The sequence below is a fragment of the Babylonia areolata genome, chromosome 19 (assembly GCF_041734735.1).
Source record: "Babylonia areolata isolate BAREFJ2019XMU chromosome 19, ASM4173473v1, whole genome shotgun sequence".
NCBI lineage: Eukaryota > Metazoa > Mollusca > Gastropoda > Neogastropoda > Buccinidae > Babylonia > Babylonia areolata.
Genome location: NC_134894.1, coordinates 52,712,630 through 52,730,233, shown reverse-complemented (window position 1 = coordinate 52,730,233; position 17,604 = coordinate 52,712,630). Strand labels below are relative to the sequence as shown.

General features: G+C 47.9%; 1 protein-coding gene across 3 annotated transcripts in view; it reads right to left on the bottom strand.

Annotated features, from left to right (window-relative positions):
* Positions 1–17,604, bottom strand: part of LOC143293842 (nostrin-like) — a 113,274-nt gene that overhangs the window by 32,129 nt on the left and 63,541 nt on the right. For all 3 annotated transcript variants that reach the window (XM_076605128.1, XM_076605126.1, XM_076605127.1), the window contains 3 exons: positions 16,852–16,960; positions 4,487–4,575; positions 3,473–3,601 (listed from right to left, as the gene is read on the bottom strand). In XM_076605128.1, coding sequence (XP_076461243.1) covers positions 3,473–3,601; positions 4,487–4,575; positions 16,852–16,960 — 327 coding nt within the window. The remainder of the gene's footprint in view (positions 1–3,472; positions 3,602–4,486; positions 4,576–16,851; positions 16,961–17,604) is intronic.

The following is a 17,604-nucleotide window of genomic DNA, read 5'->3' as shown; positions in this document are numbered from 1 at the left end:
TTCTGAATTTGTTTTTCTTTCTTCCAGGCGGGGCAGTCCTTCGATGAGGACGGGTGGCCACCTCCGCAGTTCGCACACAGGGCTGCACTGATGCAATCGCCCTGGTGCGCCGCCTTCGAACAGGTGCCACACGCCTCTTCCTCCTTACATCTGTCTCTCACGTGTCCGAATTTCTGACACTTAAAGCATCTCAGAGGGGACGGTACGTACAGGCTGACATTAACTAGCAGGTATCCGACCCGAATGTCCTTGGGGACATCCGGGCAGCAGAAGGTGAGGAAGAAAGTGTTGGTCGGGACTCTGTCCGACCCCTTCCTCACCGTCACCCTGTACACATCAGTCACTCCCTGAGAGGACAGTTCGCTCTTGATCTCGGCCTCAGACACACCTTTCAACTAAGGGCATCTGATGACTCCCTTTGAGCAGTTGAGACCTTTGTGAGGGGAAATCTTCACTGCCCTATCCACGAAAGTGGTCGCCTTGAGAAGGAGCTGTGTCTGTCTTTTGGATTCTGTCTGTACTAAAAACGCTCCGCTCCTCAGCCTCTTGATGGATCTGAGCGATCCTGCCAGACACTGAAAGCCCTTCTGGATAGCGAAGGGGCTGAGAGCCGACAAGGGCTTGTCGTCATCAGCGCCCTCCATCACTAGCCACGATGGCCAAAAAACCAGAGGTCTCCACAACCTCCGACTCAGAGTCTGAGTCGTCCGTTCCCTGTCGTCGTCTTTTTCCGAGTTTGGGGGGGTGTATTTGTTTAGGATTCATGTTGAAAGAAAAATGTGAATTCATCCCTCCCTTACCCACCCACCATGGGGTCCAACTTAGGGGCCAGGGTCAAGGGAACACCAGCTTGACCCCTTCCAGGTTTCGGGAGGGATATACGACCAACAGCCTAGCTCCAACGTGTTCCCCTGCGATCATGCCCAGCTCCCGGGAACAGAGAACCGAGCACTACGGGGGTTATCTTCGTTAGCCTCTAAACTGCCAGTCTTGACCCAGCCCCACGAGGGGGTAGCCGATTGACACACACGGGCCAATGTGTGCCATCTGTCTTAGGAGAGGTCCGAGCCAAAGGGATGTGTTGAGAGCAGCGTGCTCTCTCAATCCCCAGGATCTCATTCCCCTCCATCACAGGTCGTGCCGCACGGCAAACACGGCGGGCCTAAAGAAGGCCACAGAGAAAAAAGAATGTGGAAAAGAAGGCTTGATGGGGAGCTGAGGACAGAAAAGAGGCGGTAAAAAGAAGAATAGAGAATAGCGAAAGGGACAGTGGGTCACTTTTAGTTTGGGCCTCACTCACGACCTGTTCGGCATGGGAAGCCCTATCAGGGGCATCAGTACAAAACCACCACTTATTCAGCCCTAACAGCTATGATGGCTATGTAGGCTGTCAATTAAGACCTGGGACCAGAGCAGCAAAACCCCAAGAAGCACTGATGCCCCCGCCGACATAGCTCACTTGATCACTGGCCACTAAGCCTCCCGACCACAACAAGGTAGTGACCCTCCTGGGAAGGGGTCAAGAGAACACCAGCCTGACCCCCTCCAGGTTTCGGCAGGATTTGCCTGAGAGCCAATGTGGATTCCGGAAAGAGCGCGGAACCACCGACATGGTGTTTGCTGCAAGGCAGCTGCAAGAGAAATGTCAGGAGCAAAATGCTGATCTGTTCTCCACCTATGTCAACCTCACTAAGGCCTTCGACACCATGAGTAGAGAGGGACTGTGGAAGATCATGGCCAAGTACAGATGCCCTCGGAAATTTATTTCCTTGGTCAGCCAATTCCATGAAGGCATGCAGGCTCGAGTCCAGGACAATGGCGAAACATCCGCTCCTTTTGCTGTCACAAATGGTGTCAAGCAAGGCTGCGTCCTGGCTCCAACACTGTTCAGCCTCATGTTCTCTGCAATGGTTACTGATGCCTTCAGAGATGGCGATGTTGGAATCAGCCTAAAGTACCGAACAGATGGCAAGTTGTTTAACCTCAGAAGGCTTCAAGCAAAAACGAAGGTCGTGACAGACATCAGAGATTTTTTGTTTGCTGATGATTGTGCCCTCAACGCTGGATCTGAAGCTGACATGCAACTCAGCATCGACAAGTTTGCCACTGCCAGCAGGAACTTCGGTCTTACCATCAGCACGAGGAAAACAAGTTCTCCATCAGCCAGCCCCAGGGAAACCCTATGTTGAGCCCAACATCACAGTCAACGGTCAGAGACTCAGTGCAGTGGAGCGGTTCACATACCTTGGCAGCACACTGTCACGAAATGCAACCATCGATGATGAAGTGAACGTCAGGATTGCAAGAGCAAGCGCAACTTTTGGTAGACTCAATGCAAATGTCTGGAACAGAAGAGGCATTAGTCTTGAGACCAAGCTAAAGGTCTACAGAGCAGTAGTTCTCCCCACACTACTGTACGCCTGCGAAACTTGGACAGTGTACCAACAACATGCCAAGAAGCTGAACCACTTCCACACAACATGCCTCAGGAGCTACTGAACATCAAGTGGCAAGACAGGACCCCAGACACAGACGTGCTCGCAAAAGCCACCCTTCCCAGCATCTTCACCATCCTGATGCAGTCCCAGCTTCACTGGGCTGCACACGTGGCGCGCATGCCAGACCATCGTCTGCCCAAAAGGCTCTTCTATGGCGAGCTGCAACAAGGGAAGAGATCACACGGAGGTCAGAAGAAGCGCTTCAGAGATACTCTGAAAGTCTCTCTGAAAGCGTCTGATATCAACCCTGACTCCTGGGAGGAATCTGCAGTAGACCGTGACAAATGGCGCGCTGCTGTGCACAAAGGCACCAAGTTGTGCGAGGCCAACAGGACTGCAGCAGCTGTTCAGAAGAGGCAGGCCAGAAAGTCACGGGCAAACAAGCTCCCTGACAATGGTATGCCTGTCTTTGTCTGCCCCAACTGTCAGCGAATATTTCATGCGCAGATTGGACTATTCAGACATCCGCGCATTCACAGATAGATTCATGAGCATCCTCCCCCCCACCCCACCACCACCCTCCCCCCATCCCCCAGCTGGATGACAATGATGGTCATCATCGATCTCGATGGACACACCACCAATGATAGTAACAGTTATACTACTACAACTACTACTACTACTAATGATAATAATATTATTATTATTATTATTATCATTATTATTATCATCATTATCAATAAGAACAATAATAATAATAATAAGTGCATGCAAGTGCATGTATGCGTGCATGTGTGCATATGTGTGCATGAATGCACTTGTGTGCATGTGCACATGCGCAAGCATATGTGTGGGTGTGAGAGTGTGTGTGTATGTATGCACGCATACATATGTGTGCATGTACATGTACAAATGTATGTTCACGCAAATATGCATGCTGATGTGTGTTCACACATGTGCATGTGTGTGTGTGCGAGTGTGTGTGCATGCATGCATGTGTAGCTGTGTGTGTGTGCACATATGCACATGCTGACCTGTTTGTCCCTGGAGGAGGAGATGTTCTGCTCAAAGGGGTGTCTGGGCAGTGTACGGCTCTCCAGGCGACACAGGCAGCTGTTGATCTTGAAGTGACTCACCTCCAGAAAGTTCAGCATCAGCATCGTCTGCAACACAACACACAAATACCAGACACCATGATGTACATGTCTTTTCCTTCCCCCCAGAACATACAAAGACATTCAGCTTGTGATGCACAAAGAGGGATGAACAAGCAAAACTTGCAGAGGCGCCTACAAGCCCACAAGACAGACACAAAGACAACAGTGCTGAACACACACAAAACATGACAACCATCCTGGCGACCAAACATCAACAGTTCCCCGTGGACTGCCAGTACTGAGACTGCAGCAGACAAACCTGGTTGTGACAGAGTATGGCAGGCCTAGGGCGCAACAGCCGAGTGCAAAGCATTGGACTTTCAATCTGAGGGTCCCGGGTTCGAATCTCGGTAACAGAGCCTGGTGGGTAAAGGGTGGAGATTTTTCTGATCTCCCAGGTCAGCATATGTGTAGACCTGCTAGTACCTGAACTCCCTTCGTGTGTATACGCACGCAGAAGATCAAATACACACGCTAAAGATCCTTTAATCCATGTCAGTGTTTGGTGGGTTATGGGAACAAGAACACCCAGCATGCACATTCCTGAAAAAGGAGTGTGGCTGCCTACATGGTGGGGTAAATAAACAAAATGGTCATTCATGTAAAATGTTACATGTCTGAATGTGTATGTGTGAGTGCCTTAATATCTGACTGAATGACACAGGAAACAAATGATGAGTGCCCAATGGCAGCCATCAGTCGGCTCTACCCAGGTAGGCAGCCTGCTGTGCAAATGAGCCAGAGTTTGTACTGCTTGAGCTAGGTCTCCAAACAAGGATAGGCACTATAAAAGTATCCATATTATATCATCATATCATAAGCAGTAATGGGTATGAGCAACAAAAACAAAACACATACAAAAAACACACACAAAAAACAATGACTACTCACATGATGCAGCCGTTGCCTGGTTTCCTCCTGGGCCTCAGGGTCGGCAAAGTTAGGTTTGTTTTTGTACACCTCCACCAGCTTTTGCACACCTGGCACACACAGGAACACACTTCAGCTGACTTGGTGTACCATCTTTTCCTCTAACACAGGAGCAAGAACTGTGCATAATATATCCATGATATGTGATGCATATGACAAAACACTTTGTACTCCATTAGTGCAGCTGCACTGCAGTTTCTGTGGACCTGCACTTCAACAGCTGAGTGCACAGTCAAAACAATACTTATATACAATACACGCACAACGTCATCAAAAACACGCTCAAATCCCTTTGAAAATACAGGCAAGCAGCATAGAGGCTGAAGCTAATAATCTAAAAACACTCAGTGAGAACACCACTCATTAAAAAAGCAAAACTGAACATGCCCACTGCAGTATGGAATTATAAAATATTTAGAACCAACCAGATGTTACCAATAGGAGGAGTTTATATTATACTCCATGTTTGGTGATACATATACTTACCATGTCAAACTAATGCACCTCACCTCACCTCAGGCCCATAACTACAAAGTAGTCATTGGGGGAGACCTGAGGACCGCAGACGCAACCTCCCTTCGCCATCTGTCTCTGTCAGCAGCCGCCAGCAGCAGCTCACGTGTATGGAGTCCGGTCCACTGTTTGATGTTCTCATGCCAGTTCTTCCGCTGTCTTCCTCTTCTTTTCCTGCCCTCGATGGTGCCTTGCATGATTGTTTTGGACAGACTGGTGTGCCGAGTGTTGTGCCCAAACCATATCAGCTTGCATCTCTTCACAGTTGAAAGGAGAGGTTCCTGAGGTCCAGCAAGGTTTTTAATTCTGCTCCGTACATACTCATTGGTCCTGTGCTCGATCCAGGAAATTTGAAGGAGCTTCCTCAGGCATTTGTTCTTGGAAGGCCTGGATCTTCCTTTCAGTTTCGGCCGTCAGTGTCCATGCCTCGCAACCATACAGTACAATGGAGACTACCAGGGCTCTGTAGAGTTTGAATTTTGTGGAGAATCAGATGTTACTTTTCCACACTCTGTTCAGTTTGGTCATGGCTGCAGTGGCTGTGCCAATGCGAATTCTTATTTCTGCTTTGCTGCTTCCATCTTTTGTCAGGTTTGCTCCTAGATATTTGAAGTTTCCGACATCTTCCAGTTGTTCTCCATTCATGAAAATAGTAGCATTGTCAATGTTCACGCTGTTTATCATGGTTTTGGATTTCTCTGTGCTGACCTCCATTCCGTAAGCATCACCAAGTCTATTGGTAAGTTCCTGCAGTTCTTTGTTCGTTCCCATCAGATCTATATCATCAGCGAACCAGAGATTGCACATTCATCTGCCACCAATGGAGATAGAAGTCTCATGGTTTTCCAGTGACTCCTGCATTATCCTTTCCAAGAAGAGATTAACTCACTCCATGCCAAGAGTTTTTCCCCTTGCGAATCCCAGAAAACCCTGGGTTTGTATAGGATGGGAAAAAAATTCTCAAAAAAACAAATGAACACCCAGACAATCGAAATTTAGTATCTGTATTCTGTGAATGTTGTTCCATATTTGAGCAAAAATTATTTATTCACCATCTTGTTGTTGATCACGGTATCCATTTTTTGTGTATTTTGTAGCATTTTTGCGCCCATCAGAAAGATATACCAAGTGTCCTTGAACAGCTTACAAATGTTCCATATCACATCCTAACACTATCTGAGGAACTGAAGACCTAGTACATGCAATGAAGTATGAACAGATGGTGGAGAAAGTTGAAATCACGCACACAAAAAAAATATTGTTTCTACATAAAAAAAGAAGTTCACTGTACACAAAAACCTGATTATCACTGACAATAGTCTTGCCTGGAGTGAAAAAGCTCATGGCAGGTGATGTTGAGTCCTGGGCACAACTTCACACACAGTGGAACTCCACATTTTGGACACCAGTTGGCAGTTTGGTGTCTTGGTGTGTTGTGGTGCTTGAACAGGTCTTCACAGACCTTGCACTTGCAGTAGCTGGTCATTCATATCCACTCCAGCCATGTTGGTGATGTAGTCTTGTACTGCAGCTGGCTTCTGTCTTTCAGGACGGTGTCGTGTTGTCACACTGACCATGGTAGTTGGCAGCATGACTGTTGTCAGCACATGAACTGGCTTTTTGTCCAGCCACTTCAGCACAGCAACATGACCTGCAACCATACACACACACAAATAATCATGCAGGTCTGACTCTTTCTTCTTATTGTTGTTTAAATTATTTGTTTGCTTATTCCCTTGTTTATTCTAAATATTTATGTGAATGGAAGCATACTGTGGTAAGTTTTTTACATGTAGTCAAAGAAAACCACCTTAGATTTTTTTTTTTTTACAATATTACAAACAATAATGACAGTATCATCAGTATTAGTACTATTACTGTCATTTCTATAGCACATTGTTCTACAAATAAACTCCATGTTATTGTAAAACAGAAAATAAGTAAACATATGCATGCAATCACACACACACACACACACACACACACGCACACACACACACAGAGTTGTACACCTGAGCATGTGACATTGTTTTCTTTCACACACACACACACACACACACACACACACACACACACATATATATATATATATATATATATATATATATATATATATAATATATAATACATACACACTCACCATTTTCAGTCCAATCACTGGTAAAAACACCAGCAAAGTCGTCCGTTTCCTCAGTGATTTCGTTGTCAGTGTCGGTCAGCTGGCACATGGTCAGGACTCGCTTTCCTCTCCACTGTAAACACCCTCTTCATCAGCCAAATCTATTTCTAGTTCATCGGGATATGGTTCAAAATCACTGTCCGACAAATCAACATTATCTCCTTCAACATCGGAGACTTCAGTTTGGATCATTTCCAAAGCAGCTTCAACGCTGTGTTGCATTTGACCTCTCCCACCATGTCAAACACTTCGATGCGACGCCATCTTGTCAAACAACTTGCAGAGCTGACCAAGGGTATGCTTCGTTGTCGTCTGCTAACGAGCGTGTCAATACACACACGCAGTGTGTGTGAATGAAAAGTTGGCTGGAGATAACTTAAGAATCAGTTCTGCTTTTGAGTTTCGTATCCAACACGTCACTCCAACAGCGCGACTTTTCAAAATCCAAATCCGCATATGCAGACATCAGCATCCAACGCTTTGTCCGACGACATCCACATATGCGGACAATGGCAGCAAGTGAGTTAAACAACACAGGAGAGAGGATACAGCCTTGTCTGACACCGAGGGTCGTTTTGAAAAAACTCCCCTAGTTGGTTGTTGAGGAGCTCTGCACTGTTGGAATTCTTGTATAAGGCCTCTGTCACACTCACGATGCCTTCGTCGATTCCATATCCCCTCAACACATGCCATAGTCCCTCATGCCAAACCCTGTCAAATGCTTTCTTGAAGTCAATAAAGTTGTGGAACAAGTCACGCTGGTGTTGAAGGTGTTTCTCAATGAGTATTCTGCAACTGAATATTTGCTCAATGGTGCTTCTTCCCTTTCTGAAACCAGCTTGTTCTTCGGCGAGCACTTCTTCAGCCCTTGACTTCAGTCTGTTGAGGAGGTTTGTAGCATATCTTGCTTGGGTGACTAATAAGGCTTATGGTCCTATAGTTCTGGCATTGTCTCAGGTTGCCCTTCTTTGGCAGAGGAATCACCAGTGATTGCGTCCACTGTTCTGGCCATCTCTTCTCGTTAAATATTTTCTGGCATACTGCTTGAAGGACTGCAACATACGCCTCACCACCTTGCTGCAAAATTTCTGCTGGGATATTGTCCACACCCGCTGATTTCCCTTCTTTCAAGCTTCTTATTGCATTTCTGACCTCCTCCTTCAGTATGGATGGACAATAGTTGTCACGTTCAGCTGACTGAGTGTCGTTTTCCAATATGGAGCTGTCTAGGTGGAGCTGGTGGTTATACAGGCCAGTGCAGTATTCTATCCACCTTTCCAGGACGTCTTCACTGTCTGAAAGGAGTTTGCCTTCTTTGTCCTCTAATACAGCAGTTCTTGCTTGACTTGACTGAGGGAGGCTTCTTAGCGTGCTGTAGGCCCGTTTGCTGCTCCCACTTTCAAAACCTTTTTCAATCTCATTGCACTGTTCCTTTATCCAGTTCTCTTCTGCCTCCTTCATCTTCCTTCTCACCTTCCTGTTAGCTTCCTGGTATTGCCATCTTGCCAAATCACTTTCATTCCTTTCGCCCTTGAGTTCACGTCTCATGTCACACAGGTCGAGGATTTCGTCTGTGATCCATGGTTTCTTTTTCTTTCTTTCCCTTCCGAGGAGTACATGTACACTTCATTGGCGTTGTTGATAAGTGTATCCATGTCCTCTAGAAGGTTCAGTGCAGCGAACTTTCCACCTACCTGGGCTTTAAATAACTCGGCTATCTCCAGGTCTTTCAGCTTCTCCAGATTAAAGCGGATGCGAGGGTTCTTTGAGAATTGCTTCACTTTGAGTTTGAGCTAGGTTGCCAGAACAAGGTCATGGTCGCTTCCAATGTCAGCGCCTGGGAAAGTTCTTGTCTGTGCCTTGTTAATGCTCGACTTGAAGCGTTGTGGTGCCAGAATGAAGTCAATCTGATTATGCACTTGCCCACTGGGTGAATGCCATGTCGCAGTCCTAGAGAGCTTGTGTGGGTGAAGGGTGTTAGCTACAGTGAGGCAGTGGCTTTTAGCGAATTCTAGCAGTTGGATGCCTCGTTCATTTGTTCCTCCCAAGCCGAATTTTCCTATTGTTCCAGTCCAGTCGTTGTAAGTGTCAGGCCCAATTCTGGCATTCCAATCACCTTGTACTATGAGGATGTCTTTCTCTGGAATACCTGCAATGATGGAATCCAGTTGTTCATAAAACTTCTCAACTTCTTCATCCTCATACTCAGATGTAGGAGCATACACTTGGATGATGCTCATGTTTTGCGGCTTAGCTGCAATTCGGATATGGACGAGTTGGCTAGATACAGGCGTACAGCTAAGAACACTTTTGGTTGCTTCTTTATTCATTATGAAGACTACTCCGTGTCGGTGTAGCTTGTCTTCGCCGATGTACCACATCTTATGCCCTTCGTCAGTGCAAATTTCTCCCATTCCTGTCCATCTGACTTCTGATAACCCGATGACATCCCAGCAGTATCTTTTCAGCTCATGAGTTAGCTCATAAATTTTCTCACAGGTATGTAGCGTGTGAACATTCCATGTTCCGATGACTGTTCCTGTCTTGCATAGCTTGATGTTGTTTTTCGCTCCAGTAGCATACTTTGAGTGATGATTGTCACCATGCCCACCCTGGAACGAGTCAGTGGGACACGCGGTCATTGGTAATCCAGGCCCCGGCCGATCCGGCATGAAAATTCTTTGCATCTGCATTCCTCATGGAAATGCAAACTAGGCCTATCGGTTTGCTCTGCTTGGCCAAATTTCACGCGGCTAACAGTGAAAAGACGACCCGTCTTGCCCGGTCCACTCTTAACCAATCAAACGCCTTTAAAAGCTGTAAGCGCTGAATCATTCCATGGCCATCGAAAAAAATGCCCCATGAGAACCACGGCAGAGACGCGGGGACGGACGGGCGGGCATTCGAGTTTGACATGGTAAGTATATGTATCACCAAACATGGAGTATAATATAAACTCCTCCTTCTGGTGTCATATACTGTACCATGTCAAACTGATGCAGAATTTAAAGCAAATGGAGGAGGGGAACGCCTATTGGTTCGTATGGGGAGCCCTTGTAACCGAGACAGCAGTGTTAGCCACGACAAAGGAAATCCCCTTGGAACTGTCAGCCCTGGTCATACGGAAATCCCTGAGGTAGAAGTTGATGAAGGGATTCTCAGACCGCCAGAAGGCTGCCTCCAAGACACGCTGCAGTGGCACTGAGTGCTGGAAAGCAGCCAAAGTAGCTATGGCACGCACTTCATGAGCTCTGGGATTAAGACAGCTGATATCCCTGTGAGAATGAGCGTAGGCTCTACGAATGACTTGGGAAACCCAGCGGGAAATGGTGCCTGCAGTGATGTCTTTCTCGTAATTGTCACTGAGGGAGATAAGAAGACGCCTCTGAGAAAAACGCCTATGGCGAGACCTACCCCAATAATATCTGAGACACCGAACAGGGCAGAGATGCCTATCCTCATCATCTTGGGCAAGAATATCAGACAAAGGTCTGACCCTCAGAGAGGGGGAAGGGAAATGAAATGAAATGAAATTATGGTGCTTAGAGCCTCGCCGACCACTAAGGCCATCTCAAGGCTATCGCCGCGTCAATAACTACTACAAGGATAAAAAAAACAACCAATTAAAACGAGTCAGCAATTCAAACTTTCCACTCCAAAGTTAAAAAAAAAACTTCCATAGTTTAAAACCTTCAAATCTGGTTTAAAATGTTCACTTCTTTTAAGAAGTCCATCAGCGCCCACGGAGGGACATCACGAAACAAAGTCTTCAAAGAAACCGCCGTGTAATGTCTGCGTCTAACGTCATGCAGATCCCAACAGTCAAGGAGCACGTGTTTCACGGTGAGAGGCTCGTCACAGGGAATGCATCGAGGGGCCTCCTCCCCCTTCAACAAGTAAGAATGAGTAAAAAAAAGTGTGCCCCGTACGCAGTCTGCACAGCACAGACTCCTCCTTTCTGTTCTTCACCCCCGAAGGGAGGGTCTCTTTTAGGTCCGGACGGATCTGGAAGAGCTTGTTGTCCGTCTGGGTGTTCCACTCCTCTTGCCAAAGATCCTTAACGTAAGTGTTGACCTTCCGCTTCATGTCTGTATAGGGTACCAAGGATCTGGACAATTTTTTCTTTACAGCGTTCCTGGCCAGCAGGTCCGCCCTTTCGTTACCACGGATGCCAACATGTCCGGGAACCCAGGCCAACACAACCTCGTATCCTTTCTTCGTTGCAAGAGTAAAGATTTCATAAAATTCCAGCAGTTTGGGATGAGTGATAGTCCTGCAGGCGATCGCCTCCAGGGCTGACAAGGAGTCGGAAAAGATCATGAATCTCTTCTGTTTTGAAGAGAGAACCATTTTTAACCCCAGAACCAGTGCGGTCAGTTCCGCAGTGTACACCGAGCTGTCAGACAGGATGTGTTCCGTTGAGGGCCGGTCAGGAAAGGCGGGACAGAACGCAGATGCGGCGACTCCGTCCTCCGACTTGGAACCGTCAGTGAAGATGCTTTGAAAAATGGGGAATTTGTGGCACAGTTCCGAAAAGTAGGTTCTGTAGGCCAGAGAACTGGTGGTGTCCTTACGGTACGAGGCCAGATCGAATCGGACCTCAGGTGTTGTAAAGGTCCACGGAGGGCTGTCAGGGAACTTAGAGAAATCCGAGATGCCACCGACATCCAGATCGGCCTTTTCTAAGTGCAGCTGAATGCGGAGTGCGAGAGGAGGTATGCAGTTTGGGTTGTCTGTAAATTTCTTATCAAAAGGGTTGTTGAATACAGCGTCGTAAGCAGGGTCTGTAGGTTCAGAGAACAACTTCAGATAATAGTTCAGGGTCAGCTTCAGTCTGCGGTTGGAAAGAGGCGGTTCCCCCGCCTCTGCGTACAGGCTGTGCACAGGGGTGGTGCGGAAAGCACCTAAGCTGAGACGGAGCCTTTGGTGGTGTACAGGGTCCAACAGTTTCAGATAGGACGGTCTGGCCGAGCCGCATACCACACTTCCATAATCCAGTTTGGACCGGACCAGGGCTCTGTAGAGGTGCAAGAGAGTTCTCTTATCAGCACCCCAGTTCGTGTGTGCCACAACTCGGATGATGTTAAGGGCTTTTTGGCAAGATACTTTCAGCTGTTTAATGTGGTTCAGCTTCTGATCGAAGACGACCCCTAGAAATCTGGCTTCCTTGACCGCCGGGATGGTGGATGTTCCCAGACGGATTTCAGGGTCCGGATAGAACTGGCGAAAGTTATGAAAATGGATGCATTCAGTTTTGGAGGACGAAAACGTGAAGCCATTCTCCTCTGCCCAACACTGGATTTTGTTGACGCAGAGCTGAAGCCGTCGCTGGATGCTGGCGTACGTGCTGCCGGTTGCATATAAGGCAAAATCATCCACGAACAGCGAGCTGTCCGATCCTTTCTGAACGGATTGAACGATGTCATTAATTTTGATGCTGAAAAGAGCCGGCGACAGGATGCTCCCTTGCGGGACACCCAGCTCCTGCTCGTGAATGTCGGACAGGGTGGTGCCGAGTCTCACCTGGAATTGTCTGTCTTGTAAAAAATTGTGGATGAACTGAGGCAGGTGTCCTCGGAAGCCGAGCTTGTGCAAGTCGGAAAGAATACCAAATTTCCACGTGGTATCGTAAGCTTTTTCCAAGTCAAAAAATATGGCCACCACATGTTGTTTGTTTACAAATGCATTTCTTACAGTGGTTTCCAGACGAACCAGATGGTCAACGGTAGAGCGATGCTTGCGGAAACCACACTGTTCTTTCGCCAGAAGGCCATCGGTCTCTAGTTTCCACATCAGTCTACCGTTGACCATCTTCTCCATCAGTTTGCAGATGCAGCTGGTCAGTGCAATTGGGCGGTAGTTGGAGGGGTTTGAGGGGTCTTTTCCCGGTTTCGGCAGCGGGATTATGAGGGCTTTCCGCCAGGAGGGTGGAAAAAAGCCTGTGACCCAGATGTGGTTATAAACTTTAAGCAGGGTGGCCAGACAGGTTTGGGAAAGGTGCTTTAGGAGTTTATAATGGACCTCATACATTCCTGGACAGGAATCCATATAGGTCTGAAGGGCAGATTTAAGTTCGTTCATTGTGAAAGGAAGGTTGTAATTCTCTGTGTTGTCGGAAAAGAAGTTACATGGTGTTTTTTCTGACAGGTTTTTGGTTTTAAGAAAGTGAGCAGATTTGTTAGCAGATCTCGAGTTCTGTTCTATTGTGGAGGCAAGCAAATTGGCAACTGCTTTCTTCTCTGTGACCAGAGTGTCTGAAAGTTTAAGATGGTGAAAGGTCGGGCATACGTTTTTGCCCTTAATTCTTTTTAAGACCCTCCACACTTTCTTCTTGGGTGTGTTGGAGGTTAAGGAAGAGCAGAAATCTCTCCATGACTTCCTCTGGCTCTTTTTAAAAACATACCTGGCTTTCGCCCTCAGCTGTTGATGGGTTCGAACGCTATCGGTCTCCGGTCTCCGAAAGACGCGTCGCTGCGCTCTCTTCCGAGACTTGCGGGCCTCCCGACATTCCGCGTTGAACCAGGGCGTTCTAGGGACCTGAGGCTTGGAGGCAGACGATGGGACTGCTGCTTTGGCGCAATCTAAAACGATCCGAGTCAGAGCGTCAGCAGGGTCCTTGCTTTTCAATACTGTTTCTTCCTGCAGCTCCGCTCTTATCTTGGTGGTAAAAAAACCTCCAGTCTGCTTTGTCGTAATACAGGCGGTCAGGCAGAGAGTCACCTTCTCCATCTGTGGGGCGGAGGACGACAGGAAAGTGGCCACTCCCGTGCAGATCGTCGTGCACTTTCCACTCGTAGTCCAGGACCAACGATGGATCGTAGACCGACAGATCTAAAAACGAGAGCTTTCCAGAGGACAGATGCAGGTAAGTGGGAGACTTGTCGTTAAGACAGCACAAGTCCATGTCAGAAAGAAGGTTTTCTATGAGAAGACCTCGGGCTGATGTGATCTCACTTCCCCAGAGCGGGGAGTGTCCACTGAAGTCGCCCAACAGTAAAAACGGACGTGGGAGCTGGTCGACCAGGTTCATGAGGTCCTGCCTCAGAACGCGGACGGAAGGAGGAAGGTAGAGAGAGCAGACAGTGATGGTTTTCTCAAGCGTGACTCTCACTGCCACCGCCTGTAAAGGGGTGCTTAAAAGAACTGTACTGTATAAAAGGGACTTGCGAATAAAAAGAGCGACACCTCCCGTCAATCCCTCTTGCTTCGGTTGAGCGGGTTTAAAAACGGAGTTAAAACCAGAGAGAGATAAAACCTTGCCATCTCTTTGCAGAGTCTCCTGCAGCGCCAGCACTGAAGGTTTCAAAGCACGACAAAGCAGCTGGAGTTCCTGAAAATTGGCGTGGAACGCCCGGATGTTCCAGTGGATCACTGCCATTAAAAAAAGGTTAAAAAAAAAAAAAAATTTTAAAAAAAGCAGCAGCCTATTCCATCGCTACCCCCTGCTCCTCTGCTTGCGGTGGCTCAAGGTCCGCCAGGATGGAGTATTTATTTTTCGAAGTAAATTTTTCGGATTCCGACCAAGTCGGAATATCCACCACCTCGGCCCCTCCCGATCCCACCAAGGCCGCAACCCTCCCCTCCTTGAGTTTTGGAGGTATGGGGGGTTTCCGGCCACTTCCGCCAGCCCGAGGGCCAGGCAGACGAGAGGCGGGGCGAGAGGTGCCAGGGGGTGGGGTGGGGCGGGAGGCGGACAACATGCCTCCGCCTGAGGCTTTTCTCTCCCGCCCAGCAGCCCCTGAGGACTGCCGCACAGGATGGGAAGGGGTGGACACGGCGTCTCCACCCAAGGCCAACGGTTCCGACGAGGCGGTTAAGTCGTCCGTCTGTGTTCCTGTGGACGTCGTCTGGACCGCGACGTCCACCATCCTGGGTCTGACGACAGAGGCATACGACGCCTTAGGCAACGCGGCCTCCACCTGTTTCTTTGCCTCAAAGAAGGATATCTTTTTTTCGGTCTTGACCTTCTGGATTTGTTTCTCTTTTTTCCAGGCAGGGCAGTCTTTCGATGAGGACGGGTGGCCACCTCCGCAGTTCGCACACCGGGCTGCACTGACGCAATCGCCCTGGTGCGCCGCCTTCGAACAGGTGCCACACGCCTCTTCCTCCTTACATCGGTCCCTGATGTGTCCGAATTTCTGACATTTAAAGCATCTCAGAGGGGACGGCACATACAAGCTTACACTGACCATGAGGTATCCGACCCGAATGTCCTTGGGGACATCCGGGCAGCAGAAGGTGAGGAAGAAAGTGTTGGTCGGGACTCTGTCCGACCCCTTCCTCACCGTCACCCTGTACACGTCGGTCACTCCCTGAGAGGGCAGCTCGCTCTTGATCTCGGCCTCAGACACACCTTTCAACTCCGGACATCTGATGACCCCCTTTGAGCAGTTGAGACCTTTGTGAGGGGAAACCTTCACCGCCCTATCCACGAAAGTGGTCGCCTTGAGAAGGAGCTGTGTCTGCCTTTTGGATTCCGTCTGAACTAAAAATGCTCCGCTCCTCAGCCTCTTGATGGACTTCAGCGATCCTGCCAGACACTGAAAGCCCTTCTGGATAGCGAAGGGGCTGAGAGCCGACAACAGCTTGTCGTCATCAGCGCCCTCCATCACCAGCCATGATGGCCAAAATCCAGAGCTCTCAACGACCTCCGAATCAGAGTCCGAGTCGTCCGTTCCCTGTCTTCGTCTTTTACCCGAGTTAGGGGTGTGTGATTTTTTGGAAGTCATGTTGAAAAAAATGTGAATTCATCCCTCCCTTACCCACCCACCATGGGGTCCAACTTAGGAGCCAGGGTCAAGGGAACACCAGCTTGACCCCTTCCAGGTTTCGGGAGGGATATATGACCAACGGTCCAGCTCCAACGTGTTCTCCCCCGATCATGCCCAGCTCCCGGGGACAGAGAACCGAGCACTACGGGGGTTACCTTCGTCAGCCATTAAACTGCCAGTCTTGACCCAGCCCCACGAAGGGGTAGCCGATTGACACACACGGGCCAATGTGTGCCGCCTGTCTTAGGAGAGGTCCGAGCCAAAGGGATGTGTTGAGAGCAGCGTGCTCTCTCAATCCCCAGGATCTCATTCCCCTCCATCACAGGTCGCACCGCACGGCAAACACGGCGGGCCTAAAGAAGGCCGCAGAGAAAAAAAGAATGTGGAAAAGAAGGCTTGATGGGGAGCTGAGGACAGAAAAGAGGCAGTAAAAAGAAGAATAGAGAACAGCGAAAGGGACAGTGGGTCACGTTTAGTTTGGGCCTCACTCACGACCTGTTCGGCATGGGAAGCCCTATCAGGGGCATCAGTACAAAACCACCACTTATTCAGCCCTAACAGCTACGATGGCTATGTAGGCTGTCAATTAAGACCTGGGACCAGAGCACCAAACCCCAAGAAGCACTGATGCCCCCGCCGACATAGCTCACTCGATCACTGGCCACTAAGCCTCCCGACCACGACAAGGTAGTGACCCTCCCGGGAGTGGGTCAGGAGAACACCAGCCTGACCCCCTCCAGGTTTCGGGAGGTCTTGCATAATTAGACACACAGTCTTCATATGAATAATAGCACACTACATATTACAGAACACAGAAAGTAGACTCAAACAACTGTAATGACATTCACTACTTCTCAGTTCACCTTCTTTTGCCTTCTTCTCCTTTTCAATGTACTGGTGAATGTAGATGAGGAAGTTTTTCAGTGTCTCTTTTCTCCGTTCCATGTTCATACTGAACTGGGTGTCCTCTGCCTGCACACACCATGCACCTCCTTTCTGTGAAGGCATTATGTTCACTCTCTCTCACTCTCTGATTCTTTTTTTGACACATTTCAACAATCTCCCCTAATGCATTTCTTTATTCAGCACCTAATCAAATAGATTTCCTCCTAGCACTTTACTATAGAAGATACAAGGTATAATATGCATTGCAATATATTGCACCACTCATCAAAACATGCAGTCCAACTGAGTGAGAAACATTTCAAACTGTGATAGGACAATGCATCAAAATGTACAGTCATGCATACACACATATTTAACAATTAATCAAAGGCACTTTTGAACAGATGAGTCTTGAAGACGATTTTGAAGCTGAAATGGACTTGGTATGTCTTCATCTTTAACCTTATGAAATAATAAATATACAGAGACGGACAAACAGACAGATAGAAAGAGAGAGAGAAATGCACAAAAACAACAAAAAGGTATGACAGGAAGTTAATCAATACAAAATAAACAAATAATAAATAGAATATCGAATAACCATAAAAACATTATATCATATATCTATATCTCTCACTATTATGTATATATCTATATCTCTGTGTGTGTGTGTGTGTGTGTGTGTGTGTGTGTGTGTGTGTGTATAATTATGTATACATAATTATGCATGG